General features: G+C 36.4%; 4 protein-coding genes across 8 annotated transcripts in view; 2 read left to right on the top strand and 2 right to left on the bottom strand.

The window, feature by feature from the left end:
- Window positions 1–7,695, top strand: part of Piezo (piezo type mechanosensitive ion channel component) — a 25,322-nt gene extending 17,627 nt beyond the window's left edge. For 4 of the 5 annotated variants that reach the window (XM_017911251.1, XM_017911250.1, XM_017911252.1 and 1 more), the window contains 17 exons: window positions 129–305; window positions 1,569–1,862; window positions 1,932–2,008; window positions 2,367–2,441; window positions 3,116–3,392; window positions 3,465–3,628; window positions 3,699–3,845; window positions 3,919–4,083; window positions 4,164–4,311; window positions 4,393–4,607; window positions 4,687–4,845; window positions 4,927–5,053; window positions 5,123–5,529; window positions 5,617–5,912; window positions 5,991–6,240; window positions 6,326–6,553; window positions 6,647–7,695. In XM_017911251.1, the coding sequence (XP_017766740.1) occupies window positions 129–305; window positions 1,569–1,862; window positions 1,932–2,008; window positions 2,367–2,441; window positions 3,116–3,392; window positions 3,465–3,628; window positions 3,699–3,845; window positions 3,919–4,083; window positions 4,164–4,311; window positions 4,393–4,607; window positions 4,687–4,845; window positions 4,927–5,053; window positions 5,123–5,529; window positions 5,617–5,912; window positions 5,991–6,240; window positions 6,326–6,553; window positions 6,647–6,755 (3,315 nt within the window). In that variant the 3' untranslated portion in view covers window positions 6,756–7,695. The remainder of the gene's footprint in view (window positions 1–128; window positions 306–1,568; window positions 1,863–1,931; window positions 2,009–2,366; window positions 2,442–3,115; window positions 3,393–3,464; window positions 3,629–3,698; window positions 3,846–3,918; window positions 4,084–4,163; window positions 4,312–4,392; window positions 4,608–4,686; window positions 4,846–4,926; window positions 5,054–5,122; window positions 5,530–5,616; window positions 5,913–5,990; window positions 6,241–6,325; window positions 6,554–6,646) is intronic. The other variant, XM_017911253.1, reaches the window with a different exon arrangement.
- Window positions 7,696–8,659: 964 nt separating this feature from the next.
- LOC108555546 (uncharacterized) lies at window positions 8,660–9,767 on the bottom strand. Its single transcript, XM_017911256.1, has one exon. The coding sequence runs from the start codon at window positions 9,687–9,689 to the stop codon at window positions 8,739–8,741; it is 951 nt and encodes a 316-aa protein (XP_017766745.1). The 5' UTR covers window positions 9,690–9,767; the 3' UTR covers window positions 8,660–8,738.
- A 600-nt stretch (window positions 9,768–10,367) lies between these two features.
- Window positions 10,368–12,172, top strand: LOC108555545 (venom serine carboxypeptidase). The gene is made up of 2 exons (XM_017911255.1): window positions 10,368–10,744; window positions 10,868–12,172. The coding sequence occupies exons 1-2, from the start codon at window positions 10,463–10,465 to the stop codon at window positions 11,987–11,989; spliced, it is 1,404 nt and encodes a 467-aa protein (XP_017766744.1). The 5' UTR covers window positions 10,368–10,462; the 3' UTR covers window positions 11,990–12,172.
- Window positions 12,173–12,341: 169 nt separating this feature from the next.
- Ppt2 (palmitoyl-protein thioesterase 2) lies at window positions 12,342–13,612 on the bottom strand. The gene is made up of 4 exons (XM_017911257.1): window positions 13,413–13,612; window positions 13,046–13,295; window positions 12,858–12,976; window positions 12,342–12,785 (listed from the first exon to the last, which is right to left on the bottom strand). Exons 1-4 carry the CDS (start codon window positions 13,560–13,562, stop codon window positions 12,432–12,434), a joined length of 873 nt encoding a protein of 290 aa, XP_017766746.1. The 5' UTR covers window positions 13,563–13,612; the 3' UTR covers window positions 12,342–12,431.
- Window positions 13,613–15,602: the final 1,990 nt, after the last annotated feature.

Here is a 15,602-nt window from a genome sequence, read left to right as displayed (position 1 = left end):
ACCCCATTCTCACGATTTTCTCTATCCTTGGCCCGTCGAGGAGTCATCAGACAGCAGACAACAGTATACCAAAAAGGCAATGGGTATTGCATGGAATGAAATGAATCAAAAGTCTGGTCCCCTTACAGTTGATGAACACGCTGATTAAGACAGACATTGAGATCGCGACGCACGTCGCCATGTATGGAGGGACGGAAAAGGACGCGCTGAGACTACGTCGTCGGAGTGTGCCTTTAACAAGGAAGAAATCGTCTATGTCGTATCTCAGTGCACGTTCCGAGACCGACACTGCAGTGGCCACCGATGTGAGACCCCCTTAAAAGGCTGCATGTCACTGCTACAGGCTCTCTTTTCTCACCTGCCCACCATCTTCTCCTTCTTCATTCTTACGAAATGTCTCTTCTTTCTTTCTTTTTTTTTTCTTTTTTTTTTCTTTTTTTTCGTAACTTTTATATACGCTCTCCTCCATTTCTTAACATCGTTCGATATTTTTTCTTCTTTTTTTTTTTTTTTTTTTTTTTTTTTTCTTACCTGGTTCATCTTCCATTTTCTTTCTTCTTCTCTGTAATTATCGTTGTATCATTGTTTCTTAATATACATACGTTGTCGACCATCATTTGTCTTCTTTGATAGTTTCTTATCTGTGAATAATTCTCCTTAGCTTTCGTTGTACTTTATAACCTTCTCTTTTCTATTTTTTATATCGTTTGTTTAATCGTTTGTTCCATCGACGTATTATTCTATCGTTCATTATTTTGTACGTTTTGTATTTTCTTTCCTTTCTTTCATATTTTTTTTCCGTTTTTTATATTTTTTTTTGCCGTATTTATTCATTGATTTCATTGTCACATGAAATTCGACCACATACGAATCATCTATCGAAGTATGTATTTGAAAATCTAATAGCCAGCTACGCAAGATTCACACAGTTTTAACATGTTTAACACAATAACGAATACACGAGACATAGGCACACAGCAAGCCACGAATAATAGCGGTATTAATGAATATATTCGCCAGTTGTTACAGCGCTTCGACAGTAATTCTTCTTTTCTTTTTGCATCTTACAGCTTTGTCAAAAAAAACAAAAAAAAAAAAAAAAAAAGAAGAAGAAAAAAAAAGAAAAAATATAACGGAAGCGGTGGCGTTCCATTCACGTTGTCTCTCCATCCTCCCTTTTCTTTTCTTTTTTTTTTCTTCTTTTCGTTATTTATGTCATTCCCTTTCAATGTTGTAGTCGCAGGAGGCTCCTCGTCGTTGGTGTACATAATCTGCCGCTCGATACTTTAGCTTAATTTGTTTTCATTACGTTTACAGCGACTGTAGCACCGTAATCTCACGCTTTTCAATCATAACAATAATCTTTGATGTCGATCAATTGCATACGCAGAATTTGAAACGGACGAAACGCCATCGTTGATCGACAATTCGATTCTGAATTTCCCTCGTTCAAAATTTCCAACTACCGGTCAATCGATGGTGTGAATGTCTTCAAGTTCCACGTACGAATATTTTCCTTCAACCGGGACGAAGTGACAACATAAATGATAATTCGTCGTTTCGATTAGGGTGCCGATAAAACGAGTATCACGTCAGGCGACATCGAGACCGAAGAAAAAGACGCCACATTGCCAGAGCCTGACAAGACACCTAGAGCATCGGACGATGAGGATAAGGAGGACAAAACGGACGGGAAGGAAACAGAGGAGGAAGAGAAGAAAGTCTCTATTGGCACGTACTTCACGTTCGTCATGGTGATAGTTAACAGCACTCTGACATCGATGACGAAGTACCTGAACAGGTTCTCCCGCGATTACCGATACATTCGCAAGGTTTTAACGAAAGAGAAGAAAGTGTTGAAGGTACATGATCAAACGCATATGAATCGTATAACACCGAGACATTTTTCTCCTTGAACACTTAACTTGTAGGCAAAGCCAGATTTCCGAATGGGTATGCGATTGGGTATCAATCAAATGTGGCAACCGATTCCTCTGATGAGAAAAGGGTAAGATAAAACTGATAGAGAAGATCGTAATTAAACATACGTTTCTGCCTTTTTGACTTCTTCGAGTATTTATTCGTACACGCTTGACTGTATAGATAGTAGAGAATCGGAAGTCGCGTTTGTCGAAGAATTCAAAGACGATTTTACAGATTCAATTGTTTAGATTGTAAATTACTCGATACCATCCATTCCACGTCGACACTTTAGTGCTTCAGTAGCGTTGCGCTTGCCCCAAGTACTTGCTTTTCCTCGTTAGAAACGTTCGAAATCCCGTCGAAGAGTAGCCTATATCTGCCCCCGATATTTAGGCTAAACATTATAGTAGAAGGTAGAGTAGTAAATGTGCTCGCTCTGACAGATCATCTAGTGGAAATACCGAAGACTCTCACGATGCTGGCGAGGGTCCTAGCCAACCACGACCGCAGGGACAGAGGTAAGATTTTTCTAGAAAATGGCTCGTCTTTTCTTCGCAATTCTTGTCTAAGTCGCTACTAAAATGACTAAAATGCATTAATGGTAATCTCATTGTTACTAATCGAATAACCTTTGGAGATGGAAGCTTCGTTGCCTCGATTACCTCGACCATTATTCCCGAATCCTATTCGTATTTATCTTATCCCAGAAACGTGTTTTGAAGTAAACGTAGACAGAGAGGAGTGTTATTTTTGATAGGGGGAGCAGCTCATTGACCGTCCCTCATATCCGTATTCTGGCACCGAGTTTGGAGCGAGGATTGGACATGTCCTCCTCCAGGTATCGAGAGTACATCACTTGATCGTTCGACACACCTTTTGCACGTTCATCTTTGCAAGCAGCATGCTCGTTATAATTTCTTCTGCTCTTTTTAAACATCTTACATTCTCGTGTACTCTGAAGGTGGATGTTATAATTGTACAAATTTTTACAACGTTTGTAACGTTTACAGAGGAATGCGTGTTAACAGAATTTCTTTAGTTTCATTTCACACAGGTCTTCGAGCTTTTCGTGTGCTTCCTGTTTCGATATTTCGCAAAAGAAAAAAGGAACGCTTTTCTTTCTTCTGCGAATTTATGTTGCATCGTGTCTCGGGATTTTTAACGCGACTAACGTAATGTCTTCTTTACGCAGCGCACTTTTCTCCGAAATTTCACCTGTCCAACATGACGACGAGGGAGGTGGATTAACCGAGGTGGATCAACCACCGATAATACAATTATTGGCGTCTATTTGGTTCGGAATCTTGGCACACTCGTGTCTACTCTGTTACTTTATGGTGTTTCTTCATCAGATCAAAAATGCATCGGTTCTCTCCACCCCGTTACCTCTCATGGTATTCTGTTGGGGTTCGTTAACTATTCCACGACCCTCGAAGACATTTTGGGTAACATTAATCGCGTACACCGAGGTAAAGTAGAATTTTTGAAATCGATCGATAATATTTTCGAAACAGAAGTTAATCGATGCGAAATTCCCTTAGGCAATTGTCATAGTAAAATGCATTTTCCAATTGGAAGTACTGCCCTGGAATCGAGACGCAGCACCAAACAATCCACTGTTCACTCCTAGAATTATGGGGGTTGAACGAAAACATAATTACGCTTTATGGGACCTGTTATTACTTCTTATGGTGTTTTTCCATAGGTAAGTGGCGAAATAAATTTGGCAAAAGTGTTTATTTGTTACAGAGACCTTAGAGAAATTCGATTTTTAGATTTATGCTCAAGTCATTAGGCCAATGGACATCTCCATCCTTGAAACCAAGGAAAATCATTCCTTCCAATATGACTATAGTTCCATCCAAGCATCCGCCTGAAAACAGGGGCCAGGGAGAGCCTGTAACGTTACAAAATGAAGCTGGGTGAATAATTCTGGAATTATTTTATCGGTTAACAAATCTCTTCCTTTGATAGTAATATTTTATTATTTTACAGAGACGGAACTCGCGTAAGGACACCCAGAGGAAGAATTTTAAACCTTCATGGAGTAGGTGAGGGTCAAAATGTGCAAACCAGCGATGAATACGAACAATTGGTCGCGGTTCGAGGGGAAGAGGTCAGTCCCCTGAATGAAGAATTCAATAAAGCTATGAATATGACGTGAGCAAATAGAATTAAATTTGATATAATACTGTATGATCATTTTTGAACAGTGGCTTGAATAGCTTGATTTATTTTAGCTTTAATAAGTATATGGAACCGATGAAAAACTTTTTCCAAAAGATTCTTAGTCCGCTAGGTAAAGAAAAGACAAACGTGTACGCGTATATGTTCCTCTGCGATTTTTTCAACTTTTTGCTGCTCATTTTCGGATTTTCCGCGTTTGGGGTAAGTTCTCAGACATTTTCTTAACAATTTCATATATATATATATTCTTCGTTTCTTAAAACTATTTTTATGAATTTTTAGACTCAACAGGGTGATGGTGGCGTTACAGCCTATTTACAAGAAAATCGAGTTCCAATGCCTTTCTTGTTGATGTTATTATTGCAGTTTGCGTTGATAGTTATCGATAGAGCGTTGTTTTTAAAGAAATCGATCCTAGGCAAATTAATCTTCCATTATTTCCTAATATTCGGCGTTCACATTTGGATGTTCTTCATCTTGCCAAGCGTTACCGAACGGTACGATTGATTATTATAATTACGCGCCAATTTTTTAATATTAGATACTTTTTATTTAAATCGTCGATTAAACTCGTAGACGATTCAACGAGAGGCTTCCTCCGCAAATTTGGTACATGGTTAAGTGCTTCTACCTTTTATTAGCAGCCTATCAATTGAGACAAGGCTATCCGACTCGCATACTCGGCAATTTCCTGTGCAAAAAGTACAGCATCGTCAACTACGTTTTGTTCAAAGGGTTAGAATACTTTCATCTTATAAATCGAAAATAATTCTCCAATATTTTAAGTTGAGTCATTTATGTGCGATTTTCCAACAGATTCATGTTAGTTCCGTTCTTATTCGAATTAAGAGCAGTAATGGATTGGATCTGGACGGATACTTCCATGTCGATAATGGACTGGTTCAAAATGGAAGATATTTTCGCCAACATTTACCAGATCAAAGTAATATACCGTCGGATAGATTTCACAGGGGTTTAATCGTGAATTATTACCAACAAATTTAAATTACAGTGTATGCGTGGCGTAGAAGCGGATTTCCCTCAACCACGAGGCGTGAAGAAACAGCAAATGAGCAAATATCTAGTCGGTGGTGGTGCACTTTTCTTCATGATCGGATTAATATGGTTCCCCTTGCTTTTGTTTGCGCTTGGCGGGACAGTCGGTGTCTCCAATCTACCGTACGATGTTTCAATGAGGATCAGAATTGGTCCTTACGAACCCATTTACTCCATGTCAGCACAGAGCAGCTCTATCATCGAGTACAGCGACTCTGATTACACCCGATTTACGAATCTATACACGAGAGACAGACCTGCGGTCACTTTCCTCGAGAATTATATACACTCTGATGTTGCTGCTGTAAGATTAAGTGGGTTCTCTCGAAAATTGTGGAGTATATCTCCGCCTGACTTAGAAAGGTACGATTAATATCGCTTCGATTTTCACGAATAATTTTCTAATACTAGGTATCGTGCCTATGATTTTGTCTCATGATTTTGCAATAGACTGATAACGGAATTAGAAGACAATAGCACAACCGTGGTTGTCCACGTGGAATGGACAGTGTCTCGAAAAACAGATGCAAAGGATGCCAGTGGTATAACGACTAAAGTACAGGACATAAAATTGCCACCGTTTGAAAACGACGAATTTAATCCTGTGAGGCAAACGTTAGCCAACATGTTGTCTAGTAACAATTCGACTGTGCATAACGGTACTATCACGTTGCAATATGCTTTCCCGAAGTTCTTGAAAGTGACTGGCCGAACCACCGTTGTTGTTCCACAATTAATGAGAATGCGTAAGTTTTATTGGGACAAAGAGTCTATGAGCGAAGATAGGACACGGAGTCAATGAACCGTATGGAATTAATTTTCAGCGAGATGGCTGGACGACGAGGTAGAGGAAGAAGACGTTAATCGTCTGTTCAGGAACATTAGTCTTCATTTATCCACAGACGCAGAATGTTGTGCTCGTCAGAAATGGTGGATCGTTAAAGAAGTTTGCAATGATACTTTATACGATCAGCTATTAAGCAGAGTGCCCTTAAATGACTGCAAGTACATCATGATGTTCTTGTTCAACGATAAAACATTCCCCGAAGGGTTGAGTTTCATCAGTGGATTTGGGTACTTCTTTGAAATTATCTAACGTTGTCGAGTAAGGAAGAATATCGACTGTCGATTTCTTATCGATTATTATTTATGCCTACAGAATCTTGGGTTTGTATACGACCGCGGTCATAGTTATAAGCCAAATGATGAGGAAGATAGTCAGTGATATGGCACCAAAGATTATGTTCGATGACCTGCCCTACGTGGACAGAATTCTGCGACTATGCTTAGACATTTATTTGGTTCGCGAAAGTGGAGAGTTGTGTCTCGAGGAAGACTTATTCGCCAAATTAATATTCCTTTATAGATCGCCAGAGACGTTGATCAGGTTGCTATTACATCGGATTATCGTCGTATTTGTTTTATTCGATTTAAGAGAGGTAGTTAACGAGGAAATATTTTTCCTTCTGTCTCTTTTTAGGTGGACAAGGCCTCCCGAAGAAGGAGAGAAAACTGATAACGAAGACCAGGATGACGCAGAGGAGGATAATACTGGACAAGGAAGGGAATCCCGAGAAATTTCTCTTTAAACGTGTAAACTTATTCATTATGCGAAGCGGAATTTGTTGAGGAAAGAAACTTTTTGAGAAAGGTTATCGGTAACCTTGGATAACAAGGAGACAATAGTTCGCGCATTTGTCAAAAAGTGACGAAAAGAATGGTTCGAAAAATTCAAGAAACTCAGGAATTTATTACAACCGTGTTTGTTGTTAGAGAGTTGATTAACAGAGCGATTGTTCCTATCTTTGAATATGTATATTATAATGATGTACATAGAGAAGCAAGTAATGTAGAGAGAGAGAGAGAGTGAGAGAGAGAGATGAAATAATACGAATGAAAGTAAAGAAAATTAATGAAAGGAAGACCTGAAGATTTTAAACAGATTCAAGGATATATTATATGGTAGAATTATTTATTTGTTAATCATACTCCTAAGTAAGGTTTTACTAATTTCTACTTTAATATTTATCGATAAGGACTCGCTTGTATAGTTGTTCATACCCCAAGGTATGAAGAATATTGTGATTATAAAACGTCAGTAACACGATTTTGGAAGAAGTGCTTTATAGAATTAAGCATCTACGAATAAGTTTGTTGTACTACGTGCGAGATAGTGCTTTCTTCTTACTTCTAATTTATTGGAATTCACGCCGAAATCGGTGTATATTTCTAGCATCGCGCATTTAAAATTGCATCTGTATAGGTAAGAACACATGCCCCTTACTCTTTAAAAACTCTAAACTTCCAAAACTGCCAATAGCAAGATCTTTCTTTCCTTTTTATACGTTTTTCTAATCGTCAATTCATTCAGCTATCACTCATGAGTAATTATCTGGCCATTTTGCCAAGCCCTGAGCGTGTTTTATAATATTAAATGGTATTTAACAAAGACCTTGGCATCGTAACGATTATCATTGTTTGTAAATATGCATTTTACGATGTGCATTTTTGTCGAAACATTGTATCATATCGCCTTAATATGCCTTTTAAATCTTCGAATATATGTAAATTGTTTCAGACGAACGTGGTTTAATTTATTTCTTATAATTCTACTTCAACGAATGTAGGGATCACAGAAATTCAGTGTTAAAGTATTTTATTAGGCATTTCCTTACAGGTAAAGATTTACAAATTCATATTTGTTCAATAAATATATCAACCTTGGTTTAACACGGAATAAAATATTTCAGTACATATATGTTAAATAAAGCTGTAACTTTTCGAACGGTATAACATACTTTTAGTTTCTTAAATATTTTTACGACTTAAAAAAATATTAGTAAAAATGTTAAAAAATATTACTAAGAAAATATCGTATTGTTAATTTCGTAGCACTGGTGTTATCACTTTTCATTCGGGGTACGTAACAATATGGAAAACACCATGTAGTTAAAACATGTGCAAAATTGTGTACTCTAATAACTATCGGCTATTGGTACTAGACGGAAAAATATAGAATAAGATTTCTCGAAAATAGAAACATGAATAAGCACGGTATTTCCCACACATACAGTGACAGTTATTTTACTAAATACATATGATATTGCATGTCGATCTTTACGCAATATCCTTGTTTATATCATGAAAGTTTCCTGGTCTAATCGCGTAGACTTATCTGAGTTTAAGCGGAAAACATATCACTTTACTTAGTAATTGCTATATAGTTTATACTTTGTATAAACCTACTATTTTGAAGGATTGTATAAATTCAATAAATTCATAATGGGAACTATAGAAAAAAATTATAAAGAAATGTGAATATGATTATGAATTATTATATACAATCAGCGCTAGCAGCGATAATGTTTGTACGTTCTCGTTACGTTCATTTCTGAAAAATACCTTGAACATTCAGTATGTTTTATGTGCTTGATATTTTTTATTTTCGAGAACCTTACACATAATAATACCAATATATATAGATAATTGTTAGAGCACAACAGTAAAATGGAATGGATATCTTTTTATGAAGAGATTCTAAGTACCTAAATTCAGAATACTGCATACATTTGCTATTGTTTAGATAATTCCTTGCATTTCATTTTCAATGCAATATTTTCCTGCTTCAAAAATTCAAACTCCTCCAACTTTTTCTGCAGTTCTAGATTTTTTTTGGATAGAATTGCAATATCCTCTTGTAATCTCGCATTTTGTTCTACTAGATTTTTTACTGTGTTAGATTCGTTACTAGGGTGCATTTCGTTAATTATAATATCTGTTTGACAAAGCAAATGTTTAAGAAAATTTGCTTGAGAATTAAAATGTAAGCCTTGCATTGCCCTTAAAATCTTCGTGCTTTCGTCTTTAGTGCATGTGCTTACAATATCTTTAATAGCATTAAGGAGTGCAACAGGATCAGTTTCTTTCGACTCCATTTTTATATGAGTATCATAGACCTTTGTTTTTTCTTTACAAGTATCCATTTGAGATGTTCCTTCTTTCAAATAATCAAGAGGTCTATTGTTTTCCTTGACAGACACATCTGAAGTTTGGGCATTTTCTTTATAATTTCCAGAATGGTGTATTCTATCCTTCCCAACTGTTTTGCTTTCAGAAAACTTTACTCTTACATCTTTAGTTTTTGTTTTAGTATCATCTTTGATCTCTTGCTCTTTTCCATCGCTTTTTACTTTATTTTCAATTGGTTTCAACTTGGTTTCAACAGATCTCTCTTTCTTCTCAGATATTCTTGCTCTTAGTTGTTGTTTCTTTGTGTCTTGTTCAAATTGCATCTTCTTCAAATCTTGTCGAATTTTTTTCAACTCTTTTGTGCTCAATTCTTTAACTTTAAATTGCTTTTCAACATGTATATTTTGTACATTATCTCCTTTATTTTGTGGTAAGTGTTGCAAAGGAGAGGATGTTGCATGTCTTGTGGTTACATGACGATCCACTGAATAAGTATTTGAAGTTTTAACATCAGTAGATACTAATTTTAAGTCTTCTAGGAAAGAATCATTCATATTTCTGTAGTTTCTTCTAATTCAACAACAAATAAAATACAATTCTTTTCTATATATGTAAATATAACCCTAGTAGGAACTTTTATATATAAATTCTTCAAATCCGTTAATTATGCAGGTTTTTCCTCAATTTTTGCATTACAGTGATCACAAAAAAATGATACCATGAAGTTTTATATGCGGATTTATCACAAAATGTCAGACACTTTGATTATTCTGCACCATTTCATTCGAAGAAGTGTTAAACTTTATTTATGATAACATAATTGTTTATAATACGTTGTATCCTCGGTTAAAAATAGTAACAATTCTTCGGTAACCTTCAATTGAATTGTAGGATACATATGCATGTCCAATTTAAATTAACTTGTGTTGGTATGATCAGCTGATACGTTAGCTTCGAACGACATCTATAAAGCATTATTGATTCGAATTATAAAATTGGCAAAGTGCATCATATCATCCAACGCATTTCTCTTTCTGTATTTAAATTAGAATTTAGTGAAAAAAAATGTTTAAATGCTTTTTCTTAACTTTAATTTTAAACTTAAATACACAATATGTTTAATATGAAATTTTATACTATCTTAGGCAGCTGTAGAGGTATCATGCAATAGTTGTGTTTGTTGCGTTGGCAACTATGATTCACCGGTATATAAAGATTTGTTTTACATTAAATCGCCAGCAATTGCGTTTTGATTGCATTCGTGTGTGGTTTGAGTAGTGGCTTTGTAGCGTTCTTAAGATAGTTACATTGTATTTAATCAAAGATAATGAAAAAGCTCGTGTTGCTTCTACAAATTTTATTCTTTGCTTCGTTCACAACAGGATTTTCAAATGTTTATCGTAAAGTGAAGAATTATCCGTGCAGTAAAGAAGATACTGGTTTGCCTCTTTTTTTGACACCTCTTATCGACAACAATCAAATAGATGAGGCTCGTAACAAAGCACTTGTACAACACAAGGAGATGAACGATGTTAGCAGTTATGCCGGATTCTTAACTGTTAATAAAAACTATAATTCGAATTTGTTCTTTTGGTTTTTCCCAGCTGTGGTAAGTTAACATCATGAATTTTACAATGAAATACATTTGTAATTGTACAGTTTTCATTATCTCCATCATTAATTAAATATTTAAAAAGTGACTATGGCAAAGTAGAATATTTTTTTTATGTAGCATAATCCAAGGACTGCTCCTGTATTATTATGGCTGCAAGGTGGTCCTGGAGCCACATCCATGTTTGGTTTATTTCTAGAAAATGGTCCATTTACAGTTACACGAAATAAAACTCTTGATATGCGTAAATATTCTTGGAACAAATGTCATAATATGCTTTACATTGATAATCCAGTTGGTACTGGATTTAGTTTTACCGAGAATGAAAAGGGCTATGCTACTAATGAAACCCATATAGCAAGGGATGTTTATAGTGCATTAGTTCAATTTTTCAAGTTATTCTCAGAGCTTCGAACTAATGACTTTTATGTCACTGGTGAATCTTATGCTGGAAAATATGTCCCAGCCGTATCTTATGCTATCAAAGAGAATAATGTTAAAGCTGACGTAAAAATAAATTTAAAAGGTTTGGCAATTGGAAATGGACTGACTGACCCAGGAAATCAACTACAGTATGGAGATTTCTTATATCAAGTAGGTTTACTTGATATAAATGGTAGAGATCTATTTCGCCAATATGAAGAAAATGGTAGAGCTTTAGTTAAACAAAGGAAATTTACCGAAGCTTTTACCGTTTTTGATGAACTTCTTGATGGTGATTTAACAAAACAACCTTCACTGTTTAAAAATTTAACCGGCTTTGATTATTATTTCAATATTTTGCGTAATAAAGTTGACAGTGATGCTGACAATGATATGGTACAATGGCTTCAAAGGGCAGATGTTAGAAAAGCTATACATGTTGGTAATTACACATTCTTAGCAGCATCTAAAAAGGTAGAGGAATATTTGAAAGGAGATGTTATGGAATCAGTAGCAGACCTTATAGCAGATCTTCTTCAGCACCATAAAGTCCTCATATACAATGGACAACTTGATGTTATCATTGCATATACTACGGTAGAAAATTATCTGAGAAACTTAAACTGGTCTCTCGCAGCAGAATACAAAAAAGCTCCGAGAAAAATATGGTATGTTGGAGATGAATTAGCTGGATACTCAAAGACTGTTGGTAACTTAATAGAAGTTTTGGTAAGAAATGCTGGACACCTGGTGCCTTCTGATCAGCCAAAATGGGCTCTTGATCTCATTACTCGCTTTACAAGCAATAAAAAATTCTAAATAACTCAACTATATATTTTGTTGAACATGTGATAATTTTTACTGTACCTATACTCTACTGCATAATAGGTCTATAAGGTATAGATCTGAAATAATAATAATCATTGAACAAAACTAGGATATATGCAATAAAAGTATTTAATTCTGTATCAAAAGAGGTAGTAAACATTTATTAGAAAAAAATTTGTACGTACTTATTATCAGACTAACTTAATAAATAATTTTTCCTACTTAGATTTAGAAAATACTTACTTTTAGAATATTAAAAGTGTATTTATCATGCGTTTGTTTTTGTATAAAATATTATTAAAATGTACGTAATTTACATGGTATAAATAAAAAGTTTGCCATGGTAAATGTCATTGTGAGAGATCTTTGAACTTTGAAATTTTCTTCATGTCATATAGCAACAATTAATTATCTAGTCTAGAATAAAATTACACTAATCTAAGTATGGTAGTAGGATGTCATCTACTATTGATACGTTTTTATGCCACTCATTATGAGGGATATTTGGAACTGTAATAAGAGTGAGCCTTTCACTTTCATCTAATGTTCTTATTCCGATTAAATCATCCTTATATATACTTCTATCACGCATATCTATCACAGTCTCGTTGGCATCGTAATATCCGAAATGGCTGCTTTGCCATGGAGTAATGACACCGTCCTCGGGTCCTCCAACCAGTACCATGCGTTTTAACTTGGTGAGACCTCGTTTATTCGTTGACAATTTGATCGAGGGTATCTCACTGTTTACATACGGAAGAAATGTATTATACTTGTAATATAATTCCTAGAAACGAAAAGCAAATTTAATTTCGCACGAAAAGATCGACGAATGGAGTAGCGTACGAGATATACTAACTTGATGATGAGGATCATTCCAGTAATTCCCAACACTGGTGTGTTGTCCGAGCTTGGAATAAAATAATTCAAACGCAGTTTTACACGTCAAATTGGGGAAAAATAAATGCAAAAATTGTGCTACAATAAAATATAGCATTTGAAGCGATTTTTTCGTGTTTCTTTAAAAATGGCACTACAGTTACTTACTTCCATACTGTCCAGCTTGTGGTGAACTCAAGGAAATGAAGTTTCTAACATTATGCGCAGGAAATCTTTGCAATATCGCTCTAGCTATTAAACCACCTTGACTGTAACCCACTAAATTTATTCCTTCAGGATATGCAGCGCCTATAGATAAGATATCCAGACCCATCTCTTTCACTTGATGCCACATCGATTCTAGGCTACTCCATCCAGCGTATCTCGGAATATTATAAACCTGTGTCCCCGGATGCATCTAAAATTCATCATTCTAAGCGTAGGAATCATAATTATACGAGAAATCATATTTACCCGCCAAATATAAAAAAGCACGTCATCTATGACATTCTTTGTTTCGTTCTTGACTACTTACTTCAGCGATTCTATCACTAATAAGTTCCATACTATCACTTCCAGTGAGTATACCATGAATAAGAACCACGGCATGATAACTGTCAACGGTAGCTTCAAATACACTTAAAAGCAAAAGAAGGAAAATAATTTTATAACTTATGCTAGTCATCGTTAAAAATCTACGACTCTAAGATTAAGAACACCCTATCGTGTCGGATACAAAACTGTCTTTCGTTAAAAGTACAAATTTTCAAGCCAATCGAAAACAGCCGACGCTTATTCATGGTCGCAGCTTCTGATTGGAGTAACACTCCCCTTACCGTCGCCATTTTGTAGCCGCGTTGAGATAGCGGCTTTAGAATCGATTTTGCGAGCGACGTCTGTGAGAAAGGTATCTACAACTGTACTCCATTGAAAACGAAGAAATTTCTTTTATCGGCGATGACTAGTGTTTACATGACTAATTACTATACCAAAGATCAAAGTTGATTTCCGCACACTCGCGATTTATAATCAAAAGAAATTGTTCTTTGCGCAATAATAATTCTTTGTTCCTCGCGAAACTTGCGATGTTTCGCGTTTTTACTCGATTCAGGTTTCAAACACGAAATTCAAAATAAGTTAATCACGAATGTTCGACGTCTATTATCAGCACTGAGTTAATTGTGCCAGTGTAATGACCAGTGATCAATTTTGATCGATAGGTCAGAGGAAATGACAGCGCGAGAGGAGTTCAATTACACTCTGAAATAACGTGCTGCAGAATATGGTAGATTCCTAATCCTTTTGCAGTTGTATGGAAGGTTGTTGGGCACGTGGCATTTCCCGTGCTTCTACCATATATCACCGTGTTCTGACATCACCCTTAGTTGGCATACGAAACTCACGCCTTATAGGATGGATGCCTGCCGCATTGTTTCGACCAACGTCATTCTCGATTATTACGGTTCTATCCCGAGGAAACCTTCGTCACCTTTAAAGAACATTATTGCAGTTTTAAGAAGCGTCTGCCTCGTTGCGAGCATATACTAATGCAAACTGATCTTTGTTTCAGGTGAACGTGTCTATCGAGGCAATTTTATAAATTCATCGAGTCATCGACGTTCTGAGGAAAGCAGGAAATCGACGGAGAAACATTTCATGGGACCTTGTTATTAACATGCCGCTTAATTACCATGGAAATTCAAGTACCGAAGCTACGGGGTATTAAAGCGATCGGACGACAAAGGATCAGATATTCCCTTTACCTTAAGAAATTAGAACGTTGTACAACAATTTAACCGGAAGGAATACCTGGAAGCGAACAGTGCTTACGTATTTCTGATGTCGCATACTGGCACTAATCGAGTCCCCAGAAGCTTTGAAACTACCAACGTTTCTTTCTCTTGCTGAAGAGGGAATGAAGCGAAGGGGAAAGAGAACGAGAAGAGAGGAAAGACGGCCAATCCAATTCCACGCTCAAACCCGACCATCGTGATGGCGGAGGGTGGCGAAAAAACGCAGCCACGCCAGAGCACAAGGCGAGCGTAGGTCTCGGAGCTTTTTTGCGTTTAATCAAGGATATTCGCGGTCGGCTGACTCGCTATTTTAGTCCACCAAGTGCTAACCGAGCCGCGCAACCACCAGCGACGACCATATCGCAGGAAGTGGATGAAGGAATCTTCGTCCTTTGACCTCTCAGGGACGCTCCTATCCGTCTTCCCTTATGCGACGTGCATTTGCCGCAATTTTTTCCAAAAATCGTGAAACATTTCGATACTCTTATAGTCGAACCGGAATACCTGTTATAACCGCGATGTATCTCACAATTGGTGGTTTTATCATGGTTTCGAATGTTTTTTTGGAAAAATATTATTTTCCTCCTCCGTATCTAGATAAGAGGATTACGGCGATTATTGTATCATGTGGGATGTTATTCAATGGAAATGCGTTTAATCGTTTCACGGTGGCACGCAGTGCGGGACGTTAAAATTTTTCGTGAAGTTGCACCATCCCTGCAATGATAATTCACGTGCGTTCGCCTGTACGCGAAGGTAGTAATTCAGCTTCCGGTTTTGTAAATTCAAATGTACACAACGCACGACGGATGAGCAGTGCCACCGTAATATTTGCAAAACTATGCAGGGACCGCCGCCGGTGGTTATGTTTTTCATCCCTATGCTGTCTTTATTCAGTTATGAAGATAAAAAGGACCAACAAAACGACGTCC

The sequence above is a fragment of the Eufriesea mexicana genome, unplaced genomic scaffold (assembly GCF_001483705.2).
Source record: "Eufriesea mexicana isolate 0111107269 unplaced genomic scaffold, ASM148370v2 scaffold124, whole genome shotgun sequence".
Lineage (NCBI taxonomy): Eukaryota > Metazoa > Arthropoda > Insecta > Hymenoptera > Apidae > Eufriesea > Eufriesea mexicana.
The sequence above is the reverse complement of the archived record's forward strand: the minus strand, read 5'-3'. Positions and strand labels throughout refer to the sequence as shown.

Excerpts from the sequence above, each read along its gene's own strand:
- LOC108555546 (XM_017911256.1), bottom strand. The coding sequence starts at position 9,689 with ATGAATGATTCTTTCCTAGAAGACTTAAAATTAGTATCTACTGATGTT.
- LOC108555545 (XM_017911255.1), top strand. The coding sequence starts at position 10,463 with ATGAAAAAGCTCGTGTTGCTTCTACAAATTTTATTCTTTGCTTCGTTC. Across the intron at positions 10,745-10,867 it reads TTTGGTTTTTCCCAGCTGTG|CATAATCCAAGGACTGCTCC; the intron begins GTAAGTTAACAT and ends TTTTTTATGTAG.
- Ppt2 (XM_017911257.1), bottom strand. The coding sequence starts at position 13,562 with ATGACTAGCATAAGTTATAAAATTATTTTCCTTCTTTTGCTTTTAAGT. Across the intron at positions 12,977-13,045 it reads ACAAGCTGGACAGTATGGAA|CACAATTTTTGCATTTATTT; the intron begins GTAAGTAACTGT and ends ATTTTATTGTAG. Across the intron at positions 12,786-12,857 it reads GGAATGATCCTCATCATCAA|GAATTATATTACAAGTATAA; the intron begins GTTAGTATATCT and ends TTTCGTTTCTAG.